At 36.3% G+C, this 24778-nt stretch overlaps 2 protein-coding genes across 4 annotated transcripts in view; one reads left to right on the top strand and one right to left on the bottom strand.

Moving 5' to 3' along the window:
• Positions 1-24778, bottom strand: part of LOC137629771 (dystrophin-like) — a 69905-nt gene that overhangs the window by 36063 nt on the left and 9064 nt on the right. The window contains exons 1-2 of one of the 2 annotated variants that reach the window (XM_068361395.1): positions 2428-2584; positions 877-937 (exon numbers count right to left, since the gene is read on the bottom strand). In XM_068361395.1, the coding sequence (XP_068217496.1) occupies positions 877-937; positions 2428-2446 (80 nt within the window). In that variant the 5' untranslated portion in view covers positions 2447-2584. Of the gene's footprint in view, positions 1-876; positions 938-2427; positions 2585-24778 lie in introns of those variants that run through there. The other variant, XM_068361394.1, reaches the window with a different exon arrangement.
• Positions 8424-18336, top strand: LOC137629770 (uncharacterized). Of its 2 annotated transcripts, none has more exons than XM_068361393.1 (4): positions 8424-8531; positions 11677-11824; positions 14187-15287; positions 15544-18336. In XM_068361393.1, exons 2-4 carry the CDS (start codon positions 11810-11812, stop codon positions 18247-18249), a joined length of 3822 nt encoding a protein of 1273 aa, XP_068217494.1. In that variant the 5' UTR covers positions 8424-8531; positions 11677-11809; the 3' UTR covers positions 18250-18336. The 2 variants fall into 2 exon arrangements, with proteins under 2 accessions (XP_068217494.1, XP_068217493.1); XM_068361392.1 differs by lacking the exon at positions 8424-8531 and adding an exon at positions 9625-9774.

Here is a 24778-nt window from a genome sequence, read left to right as displayed (position 1 = left end):
ATTTGTGGGTCGTACTACCACTAATTTGTGGGTCGTACTACCACTAATTTGTCTGGACAGAGTAAACGGATATTCACCACAGAAAAACAGAGCGCTTAAGGCTTGTATGAGACTCGTAAAAATAAAAAGGAATGAATTTGCCTCAAGCACTTACAGCTAAGTATTTCACAGATTTCCCCAGTGCGATTCATGTTTACAAAGGCAAATGCTAAAGCGAATCACTTTTCGAGTAAAAAATCGTTAATCATCAGGGCAGTTTGGGATGTGAGATGTTGAACATGAATGGTTACGAAAATTAACAATGTCTTGATATACAATAGAGTACATAATATAGTCCCTACCAGTTAGTATTCACAAGAGATAAGGCTCATACTGGACAGCTTTTATTCGTATTCACTTTAATTTCCTAGGTTTTATTGACTTAGGTTTGCATTTGCACAGGATAGGTTAACATTTTGAGGTCACCTTCCATAAACTTGAATTCCTAATAAGACTATAATTGGGGGTAGCAAAACGGATAGAATGTTTACTATAAGATTTTTGGTTAACCTACTATCAGCTGGAATATTTAGTGTTTACACTTTGCAGTTGCATACATCCAAACTCCCTTTCCAGAGATTACCAAAATGCATAAAGTACAGAATCTCATTCACATATGGCACTTGAGTAATCTCTCTTATAGTTTTGTTTTTAATCGTGTCCTGCCCTTTAACTCCCAATATTCTTCTGTGGGCTTTGTTCTCAAATATACAAAATCTGTTAGACATTGTTTCATTGCCATACCACGACTCATGTCCATAGGGTAACACAGATCTCACTAAACTGATATATATAGTAGTATATCAAATATAGGATTACACGAAAAGTAACACTTACTTCACATAATATGGAACACCCGATGACAAGCGAGCTCTTGTCCAATCTTCTAGGACACGTCCTGGAAAGAAAGCAGAATAAAATTAGCATTATAGTTGAAGCAATATTGATAAGCACGAATTTCAGCAAATGAGTTTACAAAAAGTTATCAAAATTAGAAACGAACACGAAATAAAACAATCTAAACAAACACTGGCGTGAATCAACCCAATATGCCTTTGCAATGTCCCTTGAAACAAAAGTCCAAGAAAATAATGTATAGAGAAAAAAAGGTTTGTTTTACCATTATATACCATTTTCCCCGCCCAAAACCACGGGTTCCCATTGGGAGTCTTCCATTTTCGACAGATGTAGATATATGTATATTTCACCGAGTATTTATTTACGGTGAAAATAAGTGTCATTTTCGAAGAAAACAGGCGTTTTTTCTGTAGGAGCAAGTTATTTTAAAGTAGGAAAGCTTTTCCCGTCCGTAATTATAATTAAACCCATTCTGCTCTAAGGCATAAAGTAATAGTGTTACCTGTGTTTTGCCCATCAAAATACTCACCCACAAGACTCATGTGTGTGTGGCGCAACACATACCGCCTTCCAGAACAGAAGAGCAATGAAGTAGTATTTAATTGGGAGCCTTTGTACATCAGTGGCCAGTTTCTCCTCCATGCATAGAAAATGGACACCAACCAAGTTAAACTTCCCTACCTAACCTAACATATAAGCCGTTGTCCTTACCTACCTACCTAACGGGGACGCCCAACGCCCCCCGGCAACTCCCCTTACACTGCTGCATTCTTGGTCAGTCGTCATCTCACATAGAGGTGGCCACTATCATACACACACCCGTTTAATTACGAGCGTAGCCAGCCACGGTGGAGCGCAGACCAGTCAGTGAAAAATTAGCGTTGGTTTATTAACCAATATTCCCGTAGATACTATAAAATATGGGCGACGATGATAGGAAAGATTCTCGTTTTCTATGCGAGCAGTAGGAATGGTTTCCCAACGACCTACACACCTACCATTGTAATCTATCCGCCAAAAATTCATGGGCCTTACATTCTAACTGTTACTTATCTCAGTTTCCCTAATGTTTTAACTATTAGTCAAGCCCCTACATTTAAGCTATTCAAATATGCGACACCGAGACTATACAATAATCTCCTATCACACATCCGGAAGACTTTAGATCTTAAGGTACTAGAGTTCCGGATGTGATATTTTATAATTAAAAAAACTTTTACCGATATTAAGCCTTTCAAGATAATAATGAGGATTTGATAATTAACGAGCAAATTGCTCGTTAATTGCTCGGAGCAATATGCGGTCTGAAATGCTGAATGCCCTGGAATATATACGGTAAAATTAATTATGAATAACCCTGCAGAGAGTAGGATTTTTTACAGGGTCAGAAAAACAGCCATTAAAGTATAAAGTAGTAAAATATCATTGATCAGCTGAGGAAAGTGCAAAGACAGTACACGGAAAGGGTGGTGTACCTCATTACAAGGCATTTTACTCAAAACCACATTATGAAATTCGTCTAATTCTTACCTTCTAATGTCTCCACCATCTTGTTAACCTATTATCGTAAGTTAATATAGCAGAAATGCCTCCATTATAAGAAAATACTGATGAATTTCATTGAGTGAAACTTCACGGGTGTTTGAATAGTCGACTTTGCAGTGATACCAACTAAACGAAAATGTCAACAATTGGCTTAAACAAAATAATTGGCGTGTCAGTGTTACCAAGAACATTGTATGTCCATGCATTTTACTGTTAAATATTAAGAATATTAAAAAATATCTTCAGCTTGAGTATAGTATATTATTTGCAATTATTTTTCTCATAATTAATGTCATTTTGGTAACAAGGTTATGCGTTTATTAAAAGTTCATTCTGGTAGCGACAAAGGCATGGCTATGACTCACTTGTTGCTTTGGTAAACAAATACAAAACTACAAACTGACAAAGTGTCATATTGCCAGAATTATATTACATCGCATTTTCCTAAGTAATTAGGTCAGTTAATTTCTTGAATTAACTAAAGCTTAATGGCAAAATAAAAGGGTTTAAAGCTACAAACTAGCAATATGACATTAATGTTCGCATAGTTGTTGTTAATAGTTTATATATGATATGTCTGTTTTGACGTTGTTACTTATTTTAGAATGATTTATTGTTAATTTGTTCTCTTCATTTATTTATTTCCTTATTTCCTTTCCTCACTGGGCTATTTTTCCCTGTTGGAGCCCCTGGGCTTATAGCATCTTGCTTTTCCAACTAGGGTTGTGGCTTGGATAGTAATAATAATAATAATAATAGTTCTCTGGCCATCTGTCAAAACCGCTTCTAGAGTATGGTCATCCTTAATAACGCGTCTTACAATTAACATAACCGTTCAGCAACCAAACTGCCAACCATAGCAGTACTAGAGAATGGGAAATTACATAAAATTACAACTACCAACAATTCGCATTTAAGCAAATATATAATATCTTAGGCCTAAACATTACGATTATCTTTAATGAATGAATGGCCAAATACATCTGCTAATTATGGAGCAGTTTTCTTACTTTATTATAAAAAACTGTACAATCTATTATTCGACAACTCCCCAAACCCATAAGCCTGTTCCACTCCCTCCCTCTCTCTCTCTCTCTCTCTCTCTCTCTCTCTCTCTCTCTCTCTCTCTCTCTCTCTCAACACACACACACACACACACACACACACACACACACACATATATATATATATATATATATATATATATATATATATATATATATATATATATATATATATATATATATATATATATTATATATATATATATATATATATATATATATATATATATATATATATATATATATATATATATATATATATATATATATATATATACATACAATACGGCATCTCAGACGAGTAGCACGCACTAATTCGAAAGCCATTATAAGCCTTGAAATTATCACAACCTTTTTAATCTCAATGAAATCGGCGGAGGAAGAACGGTCACTATATCATAATGACCTTTGCTGAGGCAAGGGACACCGGAAGTTCCAGTAATTTTACCCGGAAGTTATAGTTCACTGGAGCTTGCGGCCGGCTTGAAGAGCGATGGAATGTTGTTGGAAAACAAGAAATCTGAAACATGAGGGTAAAGTACTTATGCTATCACTTCTGCGTGTATTGAAACATTATGAAAAAAAGAAGTTTTATTTTCTAAGCTCTGATTTTGATAATAATTCGTATCATAGGCCTATTTTAGAACCTTATGAAATATAAGATACTTTGTTTTCTAAGTTCTGAAGGAGACGATTTTGAAAATAATTCGCATCGTAGGCCTATTTTAGAACCCCGTGAAGAATAAGTTTTGTTTCGTAAGTTATGAATGAGATGATTTTAAAAATTGGTTTCGAAGGGTAGGCCTATTTGGCTGTGAAGAAACCGAATTCATTATCATTGATCTCATAAGCATCTAACTCTTGAGAGAGAGAGAGAGAGAGAGAGAGAGAGAGAGAGAGAGAGAGAGAGAGAGAGAGAGAGAGAGAGAGAGAGAGAGAGAGAGAGTAGCCTACTGTTGAACAGTTACTTTTAAACGATACGTTTTTTTTTTATTTCACGAGAAAATGTTGAGCTTTGTAGTTTATATTCAGCTGGGTCAAAACCACTATCCATGCGTTGTTTCTATTAGTCAAATAAATACAGTCACAACAAAAATAATTAATTTAAAAAAGAAAAAGAAAATACTTTCCCGTTTTCTTTTCGGGTTTCTGAAGCAGAGACTAAGGTAAACAATCTAGATCAATGCTTCGATTACTACCAAGATATGCGTTTGGTAAATCTATTCGTCCCTAAAGTATTCGAGAATCTCTCTCTCTCTCTCTCTCTCTCTCTCTCTCTCTCTCTCTCTCTCTCTCCTCTCTCTCTCTCTCTCTCTCTCTCTCTCGATTTTTTTTCCAGTGTCGATTCATTATTTACGTATAGTCTTGCCTTCACTTTGTATAACTCTCTTGTCTGTATCAACATATTCTTCCTGAGAACTTCCTCTTTGTCTTATGAGATTTTACGCGCTGTGAAAGGTAGGTACCTGTCTTATAGAATGAAAATATGCGACAAAAGCAGTGGAAGAGAAAATGTGTTGGACAGACCCACCTGTTATTACGCAGCCTAATAATAGATTTTACTTATCCATATTTTAGATCATACGACTAAATAGTCATCCACAAAACAGTAGCTCTTCGCACTCCCCAAGAGAGATTAGTTCACCAAACGTTCAGCTGGGCTCCACAAGGCACTAGAAGAGTTGGAAAACCAAGGCCTACATGGCTAAGGACTATGAAGCGTGAAGTGGGAGATGATGAATGTAGAAGATTGATTTAAAAGCTGAAAATAGAGACGACTGGTAATATCTAACCTAGGCTCTTTGCGCCAATAGACGTATGAGGAGATGATGATGATGATGATGATGATGACCGGGAATTAAACAGCCTGGGGTGGGCCCAGCGCTGCCAAGACGGTTCCAACAAGGTAGGGCGAAGCAATGGCTGATGATGACCCAGTTGTTAGGCCTATAGGCCTACACTGTGACGTAGAAGTTAGAAGTTGGATAGCAAGAAGGAAGAAAGGAACTGGGAATGGAAGAAAAAGGATTCAAAGAGCTCAACAAGACACAGGGTTCGAGTAGACACTAATATTAAATTTGAAAACATAATGACACACATAATTAAGCAGTTATTTTAGTAATGTAGACAAATAACTAAAAAATATGAATTGAATGAAGATATTTTCAATTGGGTATGAAGTTAAAATGAAAGTTGAAAACACGACAGATTATCTTTATATTCGTGTTTCTTAAGCATAAAACACGAGCGTGTTTTGTTGTTGTTATTGATTTAGAGAGAGAGAGAGAGAGAGAGAGAGAGAGAGAGAGAGAGAGAGAGAGAGAGAGAGAGAGAGAGAGAGAGAGAGAGAGAGAGAGAGAGAGATAGATTCTGGCGTCGTAAAAGAATCCTTTCATGTTAACCTGTTCGTTCTCCTTCAAGGTCAGCGCTAGAGTCATAATACGTTTCGTATTGCAACATTTTTCGTAACTACGATATTCACAACGGAACAAATACTTTAATAACTTCAAGGGCCTTTTCACATCAGCTTTGAAATTCCTATGATGTAGAGAGAACAGAATATTCTTACAGCTGTAAACTATGATTCGGCATTAACCTGAAATAATTTGATCGAAATATGTACAGTAAACATCAAATATTAGTGAATCTCATTAAATGAGACTAATTCAATCTTTTTATTCAACACCAAACAATCATTATGCAGGAAATATACTGTTCAAAGGATATATTTCAAAGGAAATTTAACCATGTGTGAAATATATATCTACACTGAATATATATCAGTATTCGTCATCTTACACTTCTAGACGAAACACAAAGAGCATTACCAAATAAAATGGGAGATTAAAAGCTTTAGGAAATAGTTGGTTTCCAAAACGTTTCTGTCTGTTAGATTGCATCACTTTTAAAGAACGAAGAGTAGGGGAGTTCTATAACACAGCGGGTAGGGCTAGACGAGTTTTATATAAAAAAAAAGAATAGGCGTAGACGAGTTTTATAGAACAGGGAGTAGGCCTAAAGGAGTTTTTATTGAGCAAGGAGTAGGTCTGGAGGATTTCAGAGACCAGGGAGTATTTCTAGATGAGTTCTATAGAACAGTACGTAGGCCTAGATGCGTCTTATTTTATAACACATGGGATAGGCCTAGAGAAGTTTTATAGAACAGAGAGTAGGCCTGGAGGGGTTATATGGAACAGGGAATATGCCTAAATGAATTATATAGAACAAGGAATAGGCCTAGGAGAGTTTTATAGACAGGGAGTAGGGCAAGAGGCTTTTTATAAAACAAGGAGTAGGCCTAAAGGAGTATTATAGAACAGTGGGTAGGCCTAGATGAGTCTTATAGAACAGGGAATAGGCCTAGAGGAGTTAGGTCCGAATTGGAGTAAGCCACAAGGGAACAAAGAAGGGTTTTTCATGGCTGTCAAAAATAAAAAACAGTTTATCTGTATTTCCTCTGAGTGAAAACTTCATTGATAATTTTCATGATTGCTACTGTTTTTTTTTTTTTTTTTTTTCAATTTTGTCTTATTTTCAGAAGGGAATTCTGGTTGTAATCTATTAGTCCAATAAAATTTCGGATGAAATAGTTCTACAAATTCAGAAAACCAATGTTGGTAACACTTTTGGGAGAAAAGCCTCTGGTAAAAATATTTGGAAGTTATAATAATAATAATAACAATAATAAATAAACAAATAAATAAATAAATAAAAATGATACCAACATAATAATATTATTAATATAACATTAACCATAAAATAATAATAACAATAATAAGTGTGATAATTACTATGATTTTATCTGAAAGTTATTGATGGAACTAGGCCTAAATCTTTATGGTTCTTCGATGTTAACAGAACAAGATTTCCCATTTTCATAACCGCTGACTTGCTATTTGTGAACATTTCAATATGACCTTAACTAATGTAACGCCATCTATTGCAAAACATGAAAAAGAAAACAAAAACCTAAATTATTATTATTATTATTATTATTATTATTAGCTAAGCTACAACCATAGTTGGAAGAAAAGGATGCTATAAGCCTAAGGGCTTCAACAGGGAAAAACCGCCCAGTGAGGAAAGGAAATAAGGAAATTGATAACTACATGAGTAGTAATGAACAATTAAAATAAAACATTAAGAATAGTAACATTAAAATAGATATTTCATAAATAAACTATAAAACGGAGACTTAGATATTGTACTATTAAATAAAACTATTCCATTTAGTAATAAAAAGAGATAGAATTTAATGTGAGAGAGAGAGAGAGAGAGAGAGAGGAGAGAGAGAGAGAGAGAGAGAGAGAGAGAGAGAGAGAGAGAGAGAGAGAGAGAGAGAGAGAGAGAGAGAGAGAGAGAGAGAGAGAGAGATCTATCCTATTACAGATTAAATTACAGATAATTTCATGTAAATAACACAGATGACGATAAGTAATATAAACATGAGAGAGAGAGAGAGAGAGAGAGAGAGAGAGAGAGAGAGAGAGAGAGAGAGAGAGAGAGAGAGAGAGAGAGAGAGAGAGAATCTATCCTATTACAGATTAAATTACAGATAATTTCATGAAAATAACACAGATGGCGATAAGTAATATAAACATGAGAGAGAGAGAGAGAGAGAGAGAGAGAGAGAGAGAGAGAGAGAGAGAGAGAGAGAGAGAGAGCTCTACCCCCGATACAGACTAATTTACAGAGAATATAAAATAAGCGAAAAGTATATAAGAAAAATATCGATCACAGAAGAGCAACGTCTATCTAGGGAGTTTATCTCTTCGAAGCGTTGGCAGAGAATTAAACTTTTAATGAACCTGGAAGAAAAGTTCACCGGGACGGGAGTGGGGACAATGATTTTTTTTTTTCAGTCAATAGTATAAATAAACGAAGGAGAAAGTAATCGAATGGCACTGTGTTATAGTCAGTCTGTTCTCCACCATAGTGAGCGTAGGAGCCACTTTTGACACGACCGGTTTTTTGGTTACTTCTCGTGGTCGTGAGAATTCAGATAAAATTCTTCTTTTACAGTAGGTATATATATTTATTTACTTTGAGATTGAAACCATTTGTATTTTATTTAATCAATTTAGAATATTTTCAATGGTAGGTATAAGCATTAGAATATAGCAAGTCTAAGTTATAACGGATTATTTTGTGAAAGCTTGTCGCGAATATAAGCGTAGGCCTAAATAAATTAAGATTTATATTTTTGGAAAACAAACAAGTGGTATTTAAGATCTGATTTTACGCCACCTATATTTCTTTCGTAGTTTTTATAGAAAGCATTACTGTATCTCTGGCTTCCACTATTTTCTTCAATAAAAACTTTATAGGCCTTTATTCAATTACATTATCAAATTATCCATTGAGAGAAGACCTATAAAAACAAGACAATTCTTCAAGTTTCTTAGATTAGGTTATTTAGTTTATACATCTTGTCTCCTTTCCTCACTAGGCTATTTTTCCTTGTTGGAGCCCTTGGGCTGATAACATCTTGCCTTTCTAACTGGTGTTGTAGCTTAGCTAATAATAATAATAATAATAATAATAATAATAATAATAATAATAATAATAATAATTGTTCATTAATTCTCTTGTACTGTTTATTCCCTCATTTCCTTTCCTCACTGGGCTATTTTTCCCAGTTGGAGTCCTTGGGCTGATAACATCCTGCTTTTCCAAACTAGGGTTGTAGCTCAGCTTGTAATAATAATAATAATAATAATAATAATAATAATGAATATTTCCCTGGCCAACAAGTCCCCTAGAGCAGGTTGCCAGTTTGGCCTTTTCTGGCCCATAAAACTCCAAATTTGGCCCTTTTTCATGCTAGATAACTAAATTTGGCCTTTTTGAAATTGGTTAGCCTTAAATGCTATATTTTTGGCCTTTTTCTACTATTAGGTTGGCCTTTTAAAGCTGCAGTTGATCAGACGTTGGCCTTTTTTCAACTGGAAAACCTGGCAACCCTGCCCTAGAGGGCAAAACACAATCTGCAACACGATTCGTACCCGTAACGTTACAGGCACGAATATAAGCATCTCACCCGGTTCAAGAATCGTACCGTTCGTAAGTTCATAAAGGGAGCAAATACGAAACTGTTAACATTGTAGCTAACATAGGCTAAGGTGGTATACACGTACAATAGGTGAAGTGAATCCTTTTATCCCTGTGCTGGATTATATATTGTGTTATATCGAAGAAGGGCAAACGAGCTCTTCACAAAAACTGGTTTTACGATCTTTTAGTTCAGCATGAAAATGGGGAAAGCAAAGTAAGTTATTTTAAAAGTGGTGTTAACGAGAGTGATTTTCCCTACGGCTTATAAACTCATCTTCAATAACCAATTTATTTATTTATATGTGATAAATTCAAGTGAATACGCTTGCAATGACAGTGATGCAGAGATGCGAATATTTATTTTGTTAATGAATAGCATAGGCCTAAGATGTAGTACTATATATAGAAACAAATAAACACGTAGGCCTACTATTATGATTATTACTAGCAAGTTAAATCACATCTGACATATATGTAACAGGTGGATAAACCCATATCAATACATTTTGGATGTATGCAAAGTAGCATAAGCCTAGTCCTCCTATTCCAAGATAATTTGAAAAAAAGAAAAAAAAAATCTGAATCCATCGTTATTATTTATTTTTACTTAAATTTCAAACTAAATATAAGGAGGACTAAAATATAATCATATATATTAACGAAAAATAACACTTCAGAGATAATCTGAAAACAACAATCTCTTGCATACAACTTTGTTATTTTCTCTTGTGGGATTTTTAAAAAAATAATTTCTTCGAACTCTCAAGAACACGCGGCTAATTATCTGAAATTATCTTTTCTCGGAATAAGGTTTATCAAATTGATCAAGGAGGGTAATTCATTACCGAGTGATTTAAGCAGTTTCTTATCAAGGCTGATATTATAGAAGGAATTTTACAAGATGGAGTCGAGTACTTAAAGTTTTTTTTTTTTTTTCTTTTTTTTTTTAGCAGAAACAATCGACTTTTAGATGCTTGCAAAATTAAAAATGCTCTCTCTCTCTCTCTCTCTCTCTCTCTCTCTCTCTCTGAAACGATCGACTTTTAGATGCTTGCAAAATTATAAATGCACTCTCTCTCTCTCTCTCTCTCTCTCTCTCTCTCTCTCTCTCTCTCTCTCTCTCTCTCTCTCTCTCTCTCTCTCTCTGAAACGATCGACTTTTAGATGCTTGCAAAATTATAAATGCACACTCTCTCTCTCTCTCTCTCTCTCTCTCTCTCTCTCTCTCTCTCTCTGAAACGATCGACTTTTAGATGCTTGCAAAATTATAAATGTTCTCTCTCTCTCTCACTCTCTCACTCTCTCTCTCTCTCTCTCTCTCTCTCTGAAACGATCGACTTTTAGATGCTTGCAAAATTATAAATGCACACTCTCTCTCTCTCTCTCTCTCTCTCTCTCTCTCTCTCTCTCTCTCTCTCTCTCTCTCTGAAACGATCGACTTTTAGATGCTTGTAAAATTATAAATGCTCTCTCTCTCTCTCTCTCTCTCTCTCTCTCTCTCTCTCTCTCTCTCTCTCTCTCTCTCTGTAAATCAATTACTTGGCACCTGCTTCTAGTCTCATACCTTATTAAACATTGCCCTTCAGAGGTCTCCTTCTCCCCACACAAACAGAACCTCTTAGTAGTACTCCTAGTGAATTAGTAATAATGTCCTCACAGATGTCCAAGGAACTTGTATATTGTTTTTTTTCCTTAATTGAACTTAGGATCGAATCTCAATTTCGTGATTTTTTCGATTCACTTGCCATTTAATTTCTTAAAAATTTCGCAAAAACAAGATGACCCACATATGTGAGAATCTCGAAGACTGGATTAGGCCTAGTTTCAGGTTTGTGTGTGTATGCTGGGTTTAATGTCTTTTTATGAACACTACACAGCTGATTACATTAATATACATATAATTATCGTTCTATTGTTGATTTATTCAAAATCTAAAGCCATGCACGGAAATTGTATTCATTATCTCATTTTTCTCATAAACAACAAAATTGGGACGACAAATTTTATGTAGGCCTACGGATATCAATATTCATTTAAAAGATTTGAGTTTGTACACAAAGAAAATTTGCCTGCTGGTAATATCTTATGTTATGTCAATTATTTTTCATGATTCCAGATATTCCTACATCTCTGCAAGGAAAGTCGTTTCACAGTCTTGGGTGAAAACCAGGCTCGTTGACAAGCCAGGCACAAACACTCCTGTGTGTCAGCTGTACGATGCTTACACCAGAGATCATCCAAAATATTACATGGATATAGGTCAGGTAGGTTCAAACTGACCTTGAATTTCAGTGACCTTTTAAAGGCATTAAAATTTAAGTAGATTTTGTCATTATAGATGCGTTCTGGATAACTACGCCGTTCTAAATCTTATTGTTACAAAACTAACTTGTATTTCATTTCATACATATGTACGTACGTGTAGGCCTATATGGACTAGCTCGGATACTGTAAGGGGAAGAACCGTAATGCTAAATTAAAACTATGGACCATAGAACGTTATCTTTCACCTTATCTAAGCTTAAAGAGACTATAAAAACCAGTTGACACACATGGGCGTTGGAAACATTAGCTGTTGTCAAGTGGGACTTGAGATTTTCAACATAATAATTTGTGTTAGAGACCCCATTTCATCAATTGTAAAGCATTGGTCTTTGAGATTGAAGTCTTGCTTATTTAGGCTACTTAGAAATGAGTAAAATGCTTTCAGAATGTCATGTATTTTTCCTTTGGAAATTTGAGCAGTAAACATTTCTAATTTATTGGAGGAGCCCTTGGGCTTATAGCAACTTGCTTTTCCAACTAGGGTTATAGCTTTGCTTGTAATAATAATAATAATAATAATAATAATAATAAGAAGAAGAAGAAGAAGAAGAAGAAGAAGAATTGTGACCCAAAGTAGAGAGAGAGAGAGAGAGAGAGAGAGAGAGAGAGAGAGAGAGAGAGAGAGAGTAAAATCGTTGGGGTGGTTACTAAAATTTTAATCATACCCGAGAAGTTTTTCTTGCAAAGACAGTTGTTTCAGCTCCATCCCTTTTGAAAATTAAATCTACAGACTACGTAACCACATTCACAGTGAATGCGTATCCACGTCCGTTGCTTGAGTGATTGATTGATTGATTTTCTTGCGTTTGCTTTTGTATATAAGTTTGGCAATTGGTATTCCTGACATTATTATCTCCGCCAACGAAGTTGGAAGGAGGTTATGTATTACCCTCTGTTTGTGTGTGTTTGTTTGTTTGTGAACAGCTTCCTGGCCACAATTTTAATAGCAGAATAATGAAACTTGCAGGGATTAACTGTTATGTTAAAAGCTGCAAATGATTGAATTTTGGAAGGTCATGGTTAAAGGTCAAGGTCAGCGTGTGTGTTTGTGAATAGATTCCTGGCAACAATTTTAATCGTAGAGTAATGAAACTTGCAGGGTTAACTGTTACGTTAAAAGCTGGAAATAATAAATATTTGAAGATCAAGGTCAAAGGTCAAGGTCACGGTTAAGCAAAAGGTCGAAAAGTTTGTTTGTGAACAGCTTCCTGACCACAATTTTAATCGTAGAGTAATGAAATTTGCAGGGTTAACTTATGTAAAAACCTGGAAATAAATGAATTCTGGAAGGTTAAGGTCAAAGGTCAAGGTCACACTCGAGCAAAAGGTCGAGAAATAAGTTGCCGCGGCGGAGATCTGCGCTTTACTGAGTGCCCCTCGAGTTTGTTTATCAAAATACACGTACCAATTTAAAGATGGCCATATTTGATTCCTGTCGAATAAGTGTTAATTAATTTTTAAAATTAGGAGTGAAAACTTTTAATTGACAGTTATTACACGACGTTTTTTTTTCTTTTTCTGTTTTGCCAGATTTGCAATAGATATTCTTTACTTTAAATGAAGCATATAAAGCTAAAATTTAACATCTATGAAAAGAGAAACTACTGCTATGCTGATTTTGATAGCCATTTTCAAAGGTAAATATCAACATGTATTTAATGGGCTACTAATAAATTATTTTGATCTTCCAATAACTATAAACAAAAAACAAGTGTAATTTAAGAATGATATTCCCTTTGGCCTTAGTTTAAAACCTGCTAACATACTGAGTAGGCCTAGGTGTAGAATAGAATAGATTATTAACACTTCTGAAAAAATATCACAACATTTTGAGTCTAGACTTTTTCATTTTCTTCCAGTTCGGTTTTAAAACATGCTAAAACACCCACTGTAGGTGTATGATAGATTATTACCACTGCTGAAACAATCACAACATAAAAGAGTCTAGACTTTTTTCTTTTCTTGCAGTTCGGTTTTAAAACATGCTAAAACACCCACTGTAGATATATGATAGATTATTACCACTGCTGAAAAAATCACAACATTAAAGAGTCTAGACTTTTTTCTTTTCTTCCAGTTTGGTTTTAAAACATGCTAAAACACCCACTGTAGGTGTATGATAGATTATTACCACTGCTGAAACAATCACAACATAAAAGAGTCTAGACTTTTTTCTTTTCTTCCAGTTCGATTTTAAAACATGCTAAAACACCCACTGTAGGTGTATAATAGATTATTACCACTGCTGCAAATACCAGAACTTCATAATGAGTCTAAACTTTTTTTTTTCTTTTCTTCCAGTTCGGCAAGGTTCTGAAAGCCAGATTTCCCAACAGAAAACGCCGTCTAGGCAAGCAAGGTGCCCAGGTTTATGTTTACCAAGATGTGGCTTTGAAAGATTCTGACCAACCTTCAGTGAACTCATCTCCAAAACGACCAGACGTGATTCACGGCCTAGAGAAGGTGAACGGTTCTTACCAGGGCAAAGAAAAGGCAGGCCGCTCTTACCGGCTACCTCCAATGGTCATTGAGAACAGCAGAATTGGATCCATACTGGTTTCAGTGGAGGAAGGTATTAAGCATAGCCGAGAAACCTACAAATTACCCTTGAGAGATTTCACGTCTGGTGTCTCTGGAGAGGAACGCTCTAAATCTAAAGGACCCACCATGAGTGATTATGGCCCGCATAACCCTTACACGCTCCGTAGTAAGATTCAGCAGGAGAATAATCCGGGAGGAAGTGATGAATTTGAAATAGAAATCGATTCTTCTCAGAGGCAGGTTAATGAAGAACACCTGGTCATCGGCCGGATCTCGGAAACAAACAGATTCCAGTCAGTTAGTGCAGAAAGAAACAGCTCTTCAGACAAGTTGTGTTTAGACGCAGATGTACCCAATGATTCTTTTAAAGATGCTCATCCCATGCGATATATGAAAGACTACAGAAAGGAAAAGACACTAGAGGATCCATCTTACTTATCCCCATCAAAAGATTTTCAACCTGGCAAAGACAAGGGTTGTGATTTCTCAAGCACTGAAGGCAATTCGGGAATAATAATTGACATGTCTCAGTTCTGTATGGAACAACAACTGAAGTCAGAAATAGAGGTGATGGATATTCCTATTCCGGATGAATATCCCGAATCGAATGAGCCTCGTGTGCCCGAACACATGAAGGGCAGGACCGTACCCACTCACACCGATGAAGTGGTTTCCAGTTCGACCCAGACGGATAGTAAGTACCAAAATGCTGCTGCTGGAAACGGGGCGAGCAGAATTTCTATCGTTCGACAATGGCTGGAGGCCAACTTGAAGGACATGCCTGGTGCAAGAACCTACGCAAAGGACATTGATTGGGCTTATGCTCAGGACCATCCTGAAGACCGAATTCCAGAATCAAACGTGAGTAAGCTTGAAAGTACTGTAGATAGATATGTAAGCAGATCAATACACTTGCAAAGTACGTATGAGTTCATCATTGCATGGGAACTTACAAAGAACTCAGAAGACTTTTGAAACAAATTAGGATATGGTTTATAAGAAATATGAGTTGCTATCTAACAAAGACTGATATTCAATGGCAGATTATATTTTCTCTTCTTAAGATGTCTCTATGAAGAGGCAAACAGACTGATATAAGTTTTTTTTTTACTTTCAGATGGCTATGCTAATAAGAGGAAAGTTCCCAGGCAGACGAAAGCGAGTCACCCAAAATAACAACCCTGTTTACATATATCAAGATCTAGAATTGGTCAAGAAGCCCAATGTTAATTCCACTCCTTCAGTACCAACAATGCCATCCCATTCAACGAACCCTCAAAACCCTCGATCTAAACATTACAATGGTATATACTCTTCTCCCCAGGCTGTGATTGTGACTCAGCCAAACATTAATACTGTAGTTTGCAGTCCCCCTGTAAATAGCATCTTCAACTACCAAGGTTTTCCTTGTGTGGCATTACAAGTGATGCCGCCAATGGGCTCCCCACCTTATGAGCCTTTCGGGGTCCCGAACCTCAAGCAAAATATGAACTTACGCCCCAGCCCAGTAAATGTTAATCCACCCCTTAACATCAATCCTAATATGTCATATATTCTCCCAAACTCAAATCCCGCTGTCCAACAGCTTAACTTTACCCCTGTGCAAGTTCAAACTTTATCTCCACCTGGAGTTCATCCAATGAGATTACCTCTGACTCTTGATGACACTACTCTCCCTCCAGCAATGTCTCCACTCAAAATCCCTATAGTGAGGCACAACCAGCAGCCAGTTCCCACTTATCATTCTCTTAAAATGCCCCTTCCACAAGTGAATGGTACGGGCCCTATTAGAAGACCCAAAACTAGCATTCCACCCCTGAAAGGTCCACATATCACCCCAGCTAAGAGACAACAGCTGAAGGAAACCTCTTTACAAGGAAGTACACCAACTCATCAAGGGGCTCCAGTCATAAAACCAATAAATTCTGAGGGAAGCTATCACCCAGAGAATCTTAAGGATAAACCAATATCATCCTCAGAGCAAGCAAGCCCAACTGCCAAGATATCACCTAACACGAGCATCTCACCACTAATGAAGATAATCAAAGAGGAACCAATCAGTGGTGAGGAGAATGGATTCTTTATGGATCAGTCGAAAACCAACACTCAAACGAATGGTGTTCAGAATAACAGTCCTGTTTATGGCTCTGAGAAAATTAGGAAAATTATGGAAGCTGTCTTACCAGACATGGATGTAGATGATTACATCTCAAATGAAATTTCAGAGGCAAGTAAAATTAGGTTTAATAACCTCCATTACCAAAAATCACTGGAGTCTAACATCACATTTCCAGGTCTTAGTAGTCCTTCAGACTATTACAGTGCACAAAAGAATGGACTAATAGACTGGAGGGAGAAAAGGAAAGCTATGGATGCTTCTTCTATCATTAATTTACCCAAGCAGTCTCAGGGACTGAACTCTTTTCATGTGCCTGAAGTGATTACAGTTTTAGATAATGTCTTAAATGATACTTCAGTTCACCAGGAAAAATATTTAAATCAGACTGCCATCAACCAGAATATGAATAAAAGGATGAGAAAAGTTTGGGATGAAGACATTAGAAAAAGTTTAAGCAATGATAAAGGTGACCCTAAGCAGCAGAACATAAAACACAAACGCAGGTATACGCACAGAAAGAAAGGACTATTCTCTGAATTCAATGAGCAAGATACCCAGGTGCCTGATTTTAACAACGCTTTTATTCGGGATCCTGTTAGGCAATATAATCTTCAGAGAGATGGGCAAGAGGCAAAAATGACGGAGACTTTTGCAAATTCTAGGAGTCCATATACAAGAAGGATAAGAGATGCCCCAAGTAAAAAGAACAATGAGCTCAGAAATACACATGCTGGTATTTCTAAACTCCAGAATATACAAGACTATTCTAGAACGGGCGATAGTCTTCCAAAACTGCAACTCATGACTTCTAGAATAAACATGTGCAATATTTCCCCTACCTCAGATGCAAAAACTCATTATGCAAGTTGGGTCAACAGTCACAAAGCATATAAGCCCCTTTCACCTGACCCATGCCAAAAACAGGCAGTAAATTCAGTTTTACAAACTGCTCGACATCTGTTAAAGGACATTGGACCCCCTTTAAGTGAGACAGAAATTGCTTGCCGGTTAGAAGCTGCTCTATATGAAGAGAATCCTGCAGCAGTGTATTCATCTGAGCAACCCTTATCCCACTGCTCTAGTGACAACCCAGAGGTTTTTCCTTGCTCAGTGACTCAAGCACTTAAAGAACTTACCAGAAGCACTCCTGATTCTGTAAATCAGCTTCTACATCACCAGGAATCTTGTCATGGTTTAGGATGCTCTGAAAAATGTAAAACTTTGAAGGCTGCATATGCTCATATTTATATATTCCGCCATCGCTGCAGTGTGTGGAACACTTACGTCAAGGTTTTTAGTAAACACTCCAGAGCATGCAGACGTGCAAGGTGTACGCTTGCCTTGTGCTTATTCATGAAACACGAACTACACATCAACGGCATTTCGGTGCTTCCCATACAGTATCCGGAAGAAAGGGACCTTCTTGAGAATCACTTTAGAAGATGTGAGAAGGTTGGGCCACATAACGCCGAGCTGCAGTGTCGCCACTTGCAAGGAACAGATGGCGCTACAGTAGGTGACCCAAATATGACAACGGGATCTGAAGAGTCAAAGGGATTAACCGGAACCTCTTTTGTGAAGGAAATCAGAACTCTTGTTGATGAGGCTCATCAGAACAATAATACTTCAAAGTCAGTTTTGCGAATGCTTGAAGTTCTCACTGATATGATGCGCTTACATGTGTACAAGAGCAATATTCCATAACATGGTGAAAAATTATGAATCTGAATAATTAAGGCTACTGTAGTATAAGTCAAAATTTATTTCTATTGTAAACTAAGTGTTGGAAAGATTGCATTTTCTTAGTTTATCTATTGTCTATTAATTTCTCACTGTATTTTTCAGTAATTCAAGGAAACAGTTGCGCTCCCAATTGTAAATATGTAAGTCTAAGGTGGGAGTTGCTTCTGCTTCCAAAAAAAAAAATGTCAGATTATTGAATGTGAAAATTAATTAAATAATAAAATACTGACCTAACATGAAGAGATTTCTTTCTACTCAAAATTTATTCTATCACCTGCAAATTCTCGAATATGATAATTATTGGTTTCCATTTTGCCTTGATTAATTTTCAGGGATTTATTGAGACATGCAAATGCTCACTGACACTAGAGGGGCACTCAGTAGAGGACAGACCTTCGCTGCAGCAGCTTATTTATCGACCTTGACCTTGACCTTGACCTTTGACCTAAACATGTATTAATTGACGTGGATTTTTATACACTCAAATATGAACCAAGTTTGAAGTTTCTGTGACCACGATGTGCAAACGTATGGTTGATTGTGTGAACTGGACAATTTGCTTGACCGTGTCCTTGACCTTCCAGAATTTAAGAATGTCTAGCTTTTTACATATCAGTTAGTCCTTGTAAGTTTCCTTACTCTACGATTAAAAATTGTGGTCAGGAAGCTGTTCACAAACAAACAAACACACAAACAAGGGTAAAACATAACCTCCTTTTAACTTTGTTAGCGGAGGTAATAAGTGAAGGGGTTTAGTCTTACACATTACACCCATTTCCGCTTGCCTTCTTTTATCTTGCTATTTAACCACACATAACATTTACTTTAGGTTTAACACTGCTGCACCTGGTAGCTGAATGACCTCCTTGGCCCCAGTGCCTTATTACATGAGCGAAAGTCAATATATCAAATCAAATAGTGAAACAAAAGGCAGGCTACTTATGCAGAATCCTACTGTCAATCTGATCAGTCGTTTCCATAATTTATTATACTTGAAAGAGGGATGAAGATCAATACATTGGTGAGATGAGAGAAACTTTACATTAATTGTGTGTGCATTGCGTTTGCTGCGCGGGGGAGAGGGGGGGGGGGGTTAGTAGAAGTGGAAGGAGGAGGAGGGGAGGGGGGGGGGGGGTTAGTAGAAGCTGAAGTGAGATACGGAAAATTGAATGCTTGGCTTCTAGAAGATTTGGAAAATAAACACAAATGGCAAACGAATAACTTACACGTTACAAATTGGCGCTGAATCTTTCTAATTCAATTCGTGAAAAGCTTTCGAATAGAGAGAAACATTTTCTTAGTAAAACGATAAATAAAATAAGCTGCAAATGAAGTTTTGAAGTTCCCGAAGGCCAAAACTATTTTTCTCTATAAACTCAAAGATAAAATGGTCAGCTGAAACTAACATTTCAGAAAATAAGGTCATAAGCAGATGAAATAACGGCAACTTAGTGATTTAAAATCCTTTCATTTTAATGTAAGGTCATCTACAACCTTTAATAAGGGTGGACATTATAATTTGACTTCCATGACAGTCGTTTTAATAATCTCCTTCAAGGGTTCTAAGGCCCAATGAAGTGACTTATTGATTTGACTAAGTCTCTATAGTCCATTTCTTTTAGCGATGCACATTTGCACCGACTCGCAGCGGTGCCCTTTTAGCTCGGAAAAGTTTCGTGATCGCTGATTGGTTGGAATTGTCTCGTCCAACCAATCAGCGATCCGGAAACTTTTCCGAGCTAAAAGGGCACCGCTGCGAGTCGGTGCAAATATGCATCGCTAAAAGAAATGGACTATAGTATAGTCTAAGTAGATTTAAGGAAAATACAACTTACAAGTGACTGATATATAATTTTCTAACGTATAATAGTTCTATTTTCGGTCCTTGTTTGAACTTCTTGACTGATAAGTCCAACTAAGTCCATAATGAGTTACATTTTCTGCAAAACATAAATCATTCAAGTGCAACAGATAAGTCCAAACCTCTTGTATCATGTTAAATTTTTTGAAAAACATAAATTATGCAATTGCAACATTTTTGCATAATTTTGCAAAAAATGTGGAATATATGTTTCCTACGGACAATAGATAGGATTCTTTAGAAATGTAAATAAATAGCTACATTAAACTATCAAATATAGCTAAAAAATATTGCCATATAACAGACTATATTTGCCAAAAAGTCATCATATGTACAGAGTGTTACCATATAACCTAGAGAATCTTCAGGATAGACGCCCTTGGAATGAAAATACTAAAATTGATCTTCCCTTACTTGTTTGTATACAATCAACAAGGAGACAAAATAGAGGCGATGGAACTGGAGGTAATTTCCATGTTTTCGTAGAATTCTTCTTCCCAAAGGGCAATTGACTGTTTATTGATCTAGCTAAGCTGTGAGTCACCCAATGCTGGATTACGTTCCCATCTCTCTGGATCTCATCTCAATCAAATGAGTGTTTGCAATTATTGTGACAATAGCTGTTTAAAGGTTTGAAGGCCGCTCATGAATGGTAGGGGCAAGGGAAAGTGACATTGCCCTATCGAGCAGGACAATGCCCTAGAGACTGACCATATACGCATATGATCAGCGCCCATGCCCCCTCTCCACCAAGCTAGGACCAGGGAAGGCCAGGCAATGGCTGTTGATGTCTCAGCAGACAGACCTAAAGGCTTGGCTGCTGATGTCTCAGCAGATAGACCTAAAGGCTCCCCCAAAGCCACCATCCTTAGCGTCTAAGGAAACTAACGAGTTTGAGCGGGACTCAAATCCCAGTCTGGCGTTCACCAGTCAGGGACGTTACCACATCGGCCACCACAACCGATGAATATGTAAGTCACCAATGAATAGATACTATAATACGTTAATTTTGTTGGGACATGGCAATATCCTTATTAGTATTAGTAAAGGCTTTTGAGATATCCATAATTCATTAAAATTGAAACGATAGGAAATAAATAGATGATAGGAGGAAAGTAAAATGGCTCCCGAATTAACAATATATATGTCAATTCCTGATTACAGTCAGCATGAACCATCGCATCAGAATACTGGAATCTCTCTCTCTCTCTCTCTCTCTCTCTCTCTCTCTCGCAGAACAATTTTACTTCATAACTCTTACGATCTTATCCTCGAACTTTACAGTACATAATCCTTCTCAATCATGATATTACACGGTATTCTAGAAGTTTTATTCCAGCTGTGGCCAAGTTATGGAAGTGACTGTTGAAGACCATGGTGGGTGGCAATCAAGAGGTTGAATGATACTAGGTCACTATAAGTTGATAATAATGCAAACGAGATGGCAAGACGACTTGGTATAGTGGTTAAAGTGAACTAAGTGGCTGACCAGGTCTTGTAAGGTATGTCTGCATGAGGAAAATGCCCATAAAAGACTAGTATAATTGTTATGGAATGGTGATATGAATAAAAAAAATCATGGATACAACCATTTAAAGGTCACTCATGAATGGCAGAGGCAAGGGACTGATCATATACACATATTATCAGCACCTAAGCCCCTCTCAATCAAACTAGGACCAGGGAGGGCCAGGCAATGGCTGCTGATGACACAGCAGGCAGACCTATAGGCTTTATACAAAGCCCCTATCCATAGCTCACAAGGATGGTAAGGTTATAGACACTACTAGGAACTATCGACCTTGAGCGGGTTTCGAACTCTCGTCTAATAGACTGCCAAGCAGGGACGTTCCCAATAGGATACCACACATTGCTGATATTTTGCACAGAAAGGAAAAATATTGCCTGGCCCTCCCTGGGCCTAACTTGGGTAGAGAGGGGACTTGGTCACTGATCATAAGGTCAGTCTCTGGGGCATTGTCCTGCTTGATAGGGCAATGTCATTGTCCCTTGCTTCTGCCATTCATGAGCGACTTTTAATCTATTGTGTTTTGAGAAAGAATAACAACTGCATGGAGTTCTAACACTTATGAGTTTACATAGAAATAAAATTAATTCAGTTACAACCATTACTAAAGGATTATTGTTTATAAAATAATTAAATACAAATTCATATTTTATGCATTAGTTATTAACCATATACACATCAATTGTTGGGTTTATATATATATATATATATATATATATATATATATATATATACATATATATATATAATCATATATATATCTATATATATAATCATATAATATATATATATATATATATATATATATATATATGTATATACATCTTATATACATTCATATATATTATATAATATATATACATATATATATATATACATATAAATATATATATATATATATATATATATATATATATATATATATATATATATATATATATATATATATATATATATACACACACATATATATATATATATATATATATATATATATATATATATATATATAAAGGAAGAGTTAGAGTGCGAGCAATATTAGGCTAAATAGCGCTAAATTTATTGAGGAATTCGATACATGACTGATGAGCCTCTCGTGGAAGTTTCTCGCACAGAGGCTCATCCATGAGTGACCAGGTAAAGAGAGAATGTGGTTGAGACCGATGTATTGATTGTTAGAGGAAAACACTATTTTATTTTTTCAATGTAATTCAGAGAGAGAGAGAGAGAGAGAGAGAGAGAGAGAGAGAGAGAGAGAGAGATAGTGGGTATATAGGACACCCCATTCTCAATGCTAATTAATAATTAAATCACGCTGATTGATTTTAAGTTGTTTTAATTTCTTCAGAGAGAGAGAGAGAGAGAGAGAGAGAGAGAGAGAGAGAGAGAGACCCCTGTCTTGTAACTTAAATATTGTTTTCCATTTGAAGTCGAATAACTTTGAGCAACAGAATAGGATAGTCGAGAACGAAGAAATCCTCGATAAACACTCTCTCTCTATCTCTCTCTCTCTCTCTCTCTCTCTCTCTCTTGGAAAATTCAGAAGATTCTCCTCAGGACTTTACAGAATAAATATCTCCGTTGACTTTCCATCTGTCTTCTTGTAGACAGGTGATTTTGTTATGCATATTGGCTGTCATTTCTTCTTACTTACGATTTGAAATTATCGCCGTTTACGACTTGAAATTATCACCGTTTATGATTTGAAATTATCACCGTCTACGACTTGAAATTATCACCGTTTATGATTTGATATCATCGTCTACGATTTGAAATTATCACCGTTTATGATTTGATATTATCATCGTCTACGATTTGAAATTATCACCGTTTATGATTTGATATTATCATCGTCTACGATTTGAAATTATCACCGTTTATGATTTGATATTATCATCGTCTACGATTTGAAATTATCACCGTTTATGATTTGATATTATCATCGTCTACGATTTGAAATTATCACCGTTTATGATTTGATATTATCATCGTCTACGATTTGAAATTATCACCGTTTATGAATTGATATTATCATCGTCTACGATTTGAAATTATCACCGTTTATGAATTGATATTATCATCGTCTACGATTTGAAATTATCACCGTTTATGAATTGATATTATCATCGTCTACGATTTGAAATTATCACCGTTTATGAATTGATATTATCATCGTCTACGATTTGAAATTATCACCGTCTGCGACTTGAAATTAGCACCCTCTACGATTTGAAATTATCACCGTGTACAATTTGAAATTATCACCCTCTACGATTTGAAATTATTACCGTTCACGACTTTAATTTATCACCGTCTACGACTTGAAATTATCACCGTCTACGATTTGAAATTATCACAATCTATAACTTTAAATTATCACCGTCTACGACTTGAAATTATCACCGTTTCTGACTTGAAATTATTACCGTCTACGATTTGAAATTATCACCGTCTACGACTTGAAATTATCACCGTCTACGATTCGAAATTATCACCGTTTACGACTTGAAATCGTTGTAACTGCCACTCATCTTTTATTAAAAAGTAAACACAAAAATCTTGTAAATCTAGACTACATTCTCATAAAGGTTTAAAGGTCACTCATGAATGGCAGAGGTAAGGGACAGGACAATGTCTTAGAGACTGATCATATATGCATATAATTAGCACTCAAGTCTCCTCTCTATTAAGCTAGGACTAAGTAGGGCCAGGCAATGGCTACTGATGATTCAGCAGCTAGACCTATAGTCACCCCTGGCAGAGGTAAGGAATAGAACAGTGCCCTACAGACTGATCATGTATACATATGATCAGCGCCCTAGCCCTCTCTCCATCAAATTAGGACCAGGGAGGGCCAGGCTATGGGTGCTGATGACTCAGCAGGTAGACTTACAGGCTTCCCCAAAACTCTTATTCCTAGCTTACAAGGATATTACAGTTGGAAACACTTCAAGGAACTATCCAGCTTGAACGGGTCACGAACCCCAGTCCAACAGATTGCTAGACAGGGGCATTTTCAATATGCTACTCTACATCTGATACGAAGAAAATTTAATAACAATCTGGTTGAAAATCACAACACGATTTTAGGTAAAGTTTAA

This window comes from Palaemon carinicauda, chromosome 37, assembly GCF_036898095.1.
Source record: "Palaemon carinicauda isolate YSFRI2023 chromosome 37, ASM3689809v2, whole genome shotgun sequence".
Classification (NCBI taxonomy): domain Eukaryota; kingdom Metazoa; phylum Arthropoda; class Malacostraca; order Decapoda; family Palaemonidae; genus Palaemon; species Palaemon carinicauda.
Note: the sequence above shows the minus strand (reverse complement) of the source record. Positions and strands in the feature narration are given on the sequence as shown.

What these genes read in the sequence shown, in the direction of transcription:
- LOC137629770 (XM_068361392.1), top strand. Translation starts at nt 9,755, where the DNA reads ATGAAAATGGGGAAAGCAAA. An exon ending in ATTACATGGATATAGGTCAG is followed by an intron (nt 11,825 to 14,186) that starts GTAGGTTCAAAC and finishes CTTTTCTTCCAG; the next exon opens with TTCGGCAAGGTTCTGAAAGC. An exon ending in ACCGAATTCCAGAATCAAAC is followed by an intron (nt 15,288 to 15,543) that starts GTGAGTAAGCTT and finishes TTTTACTTTCAG; the next exon opens with ATGGCTATGCTAATAAGAGG.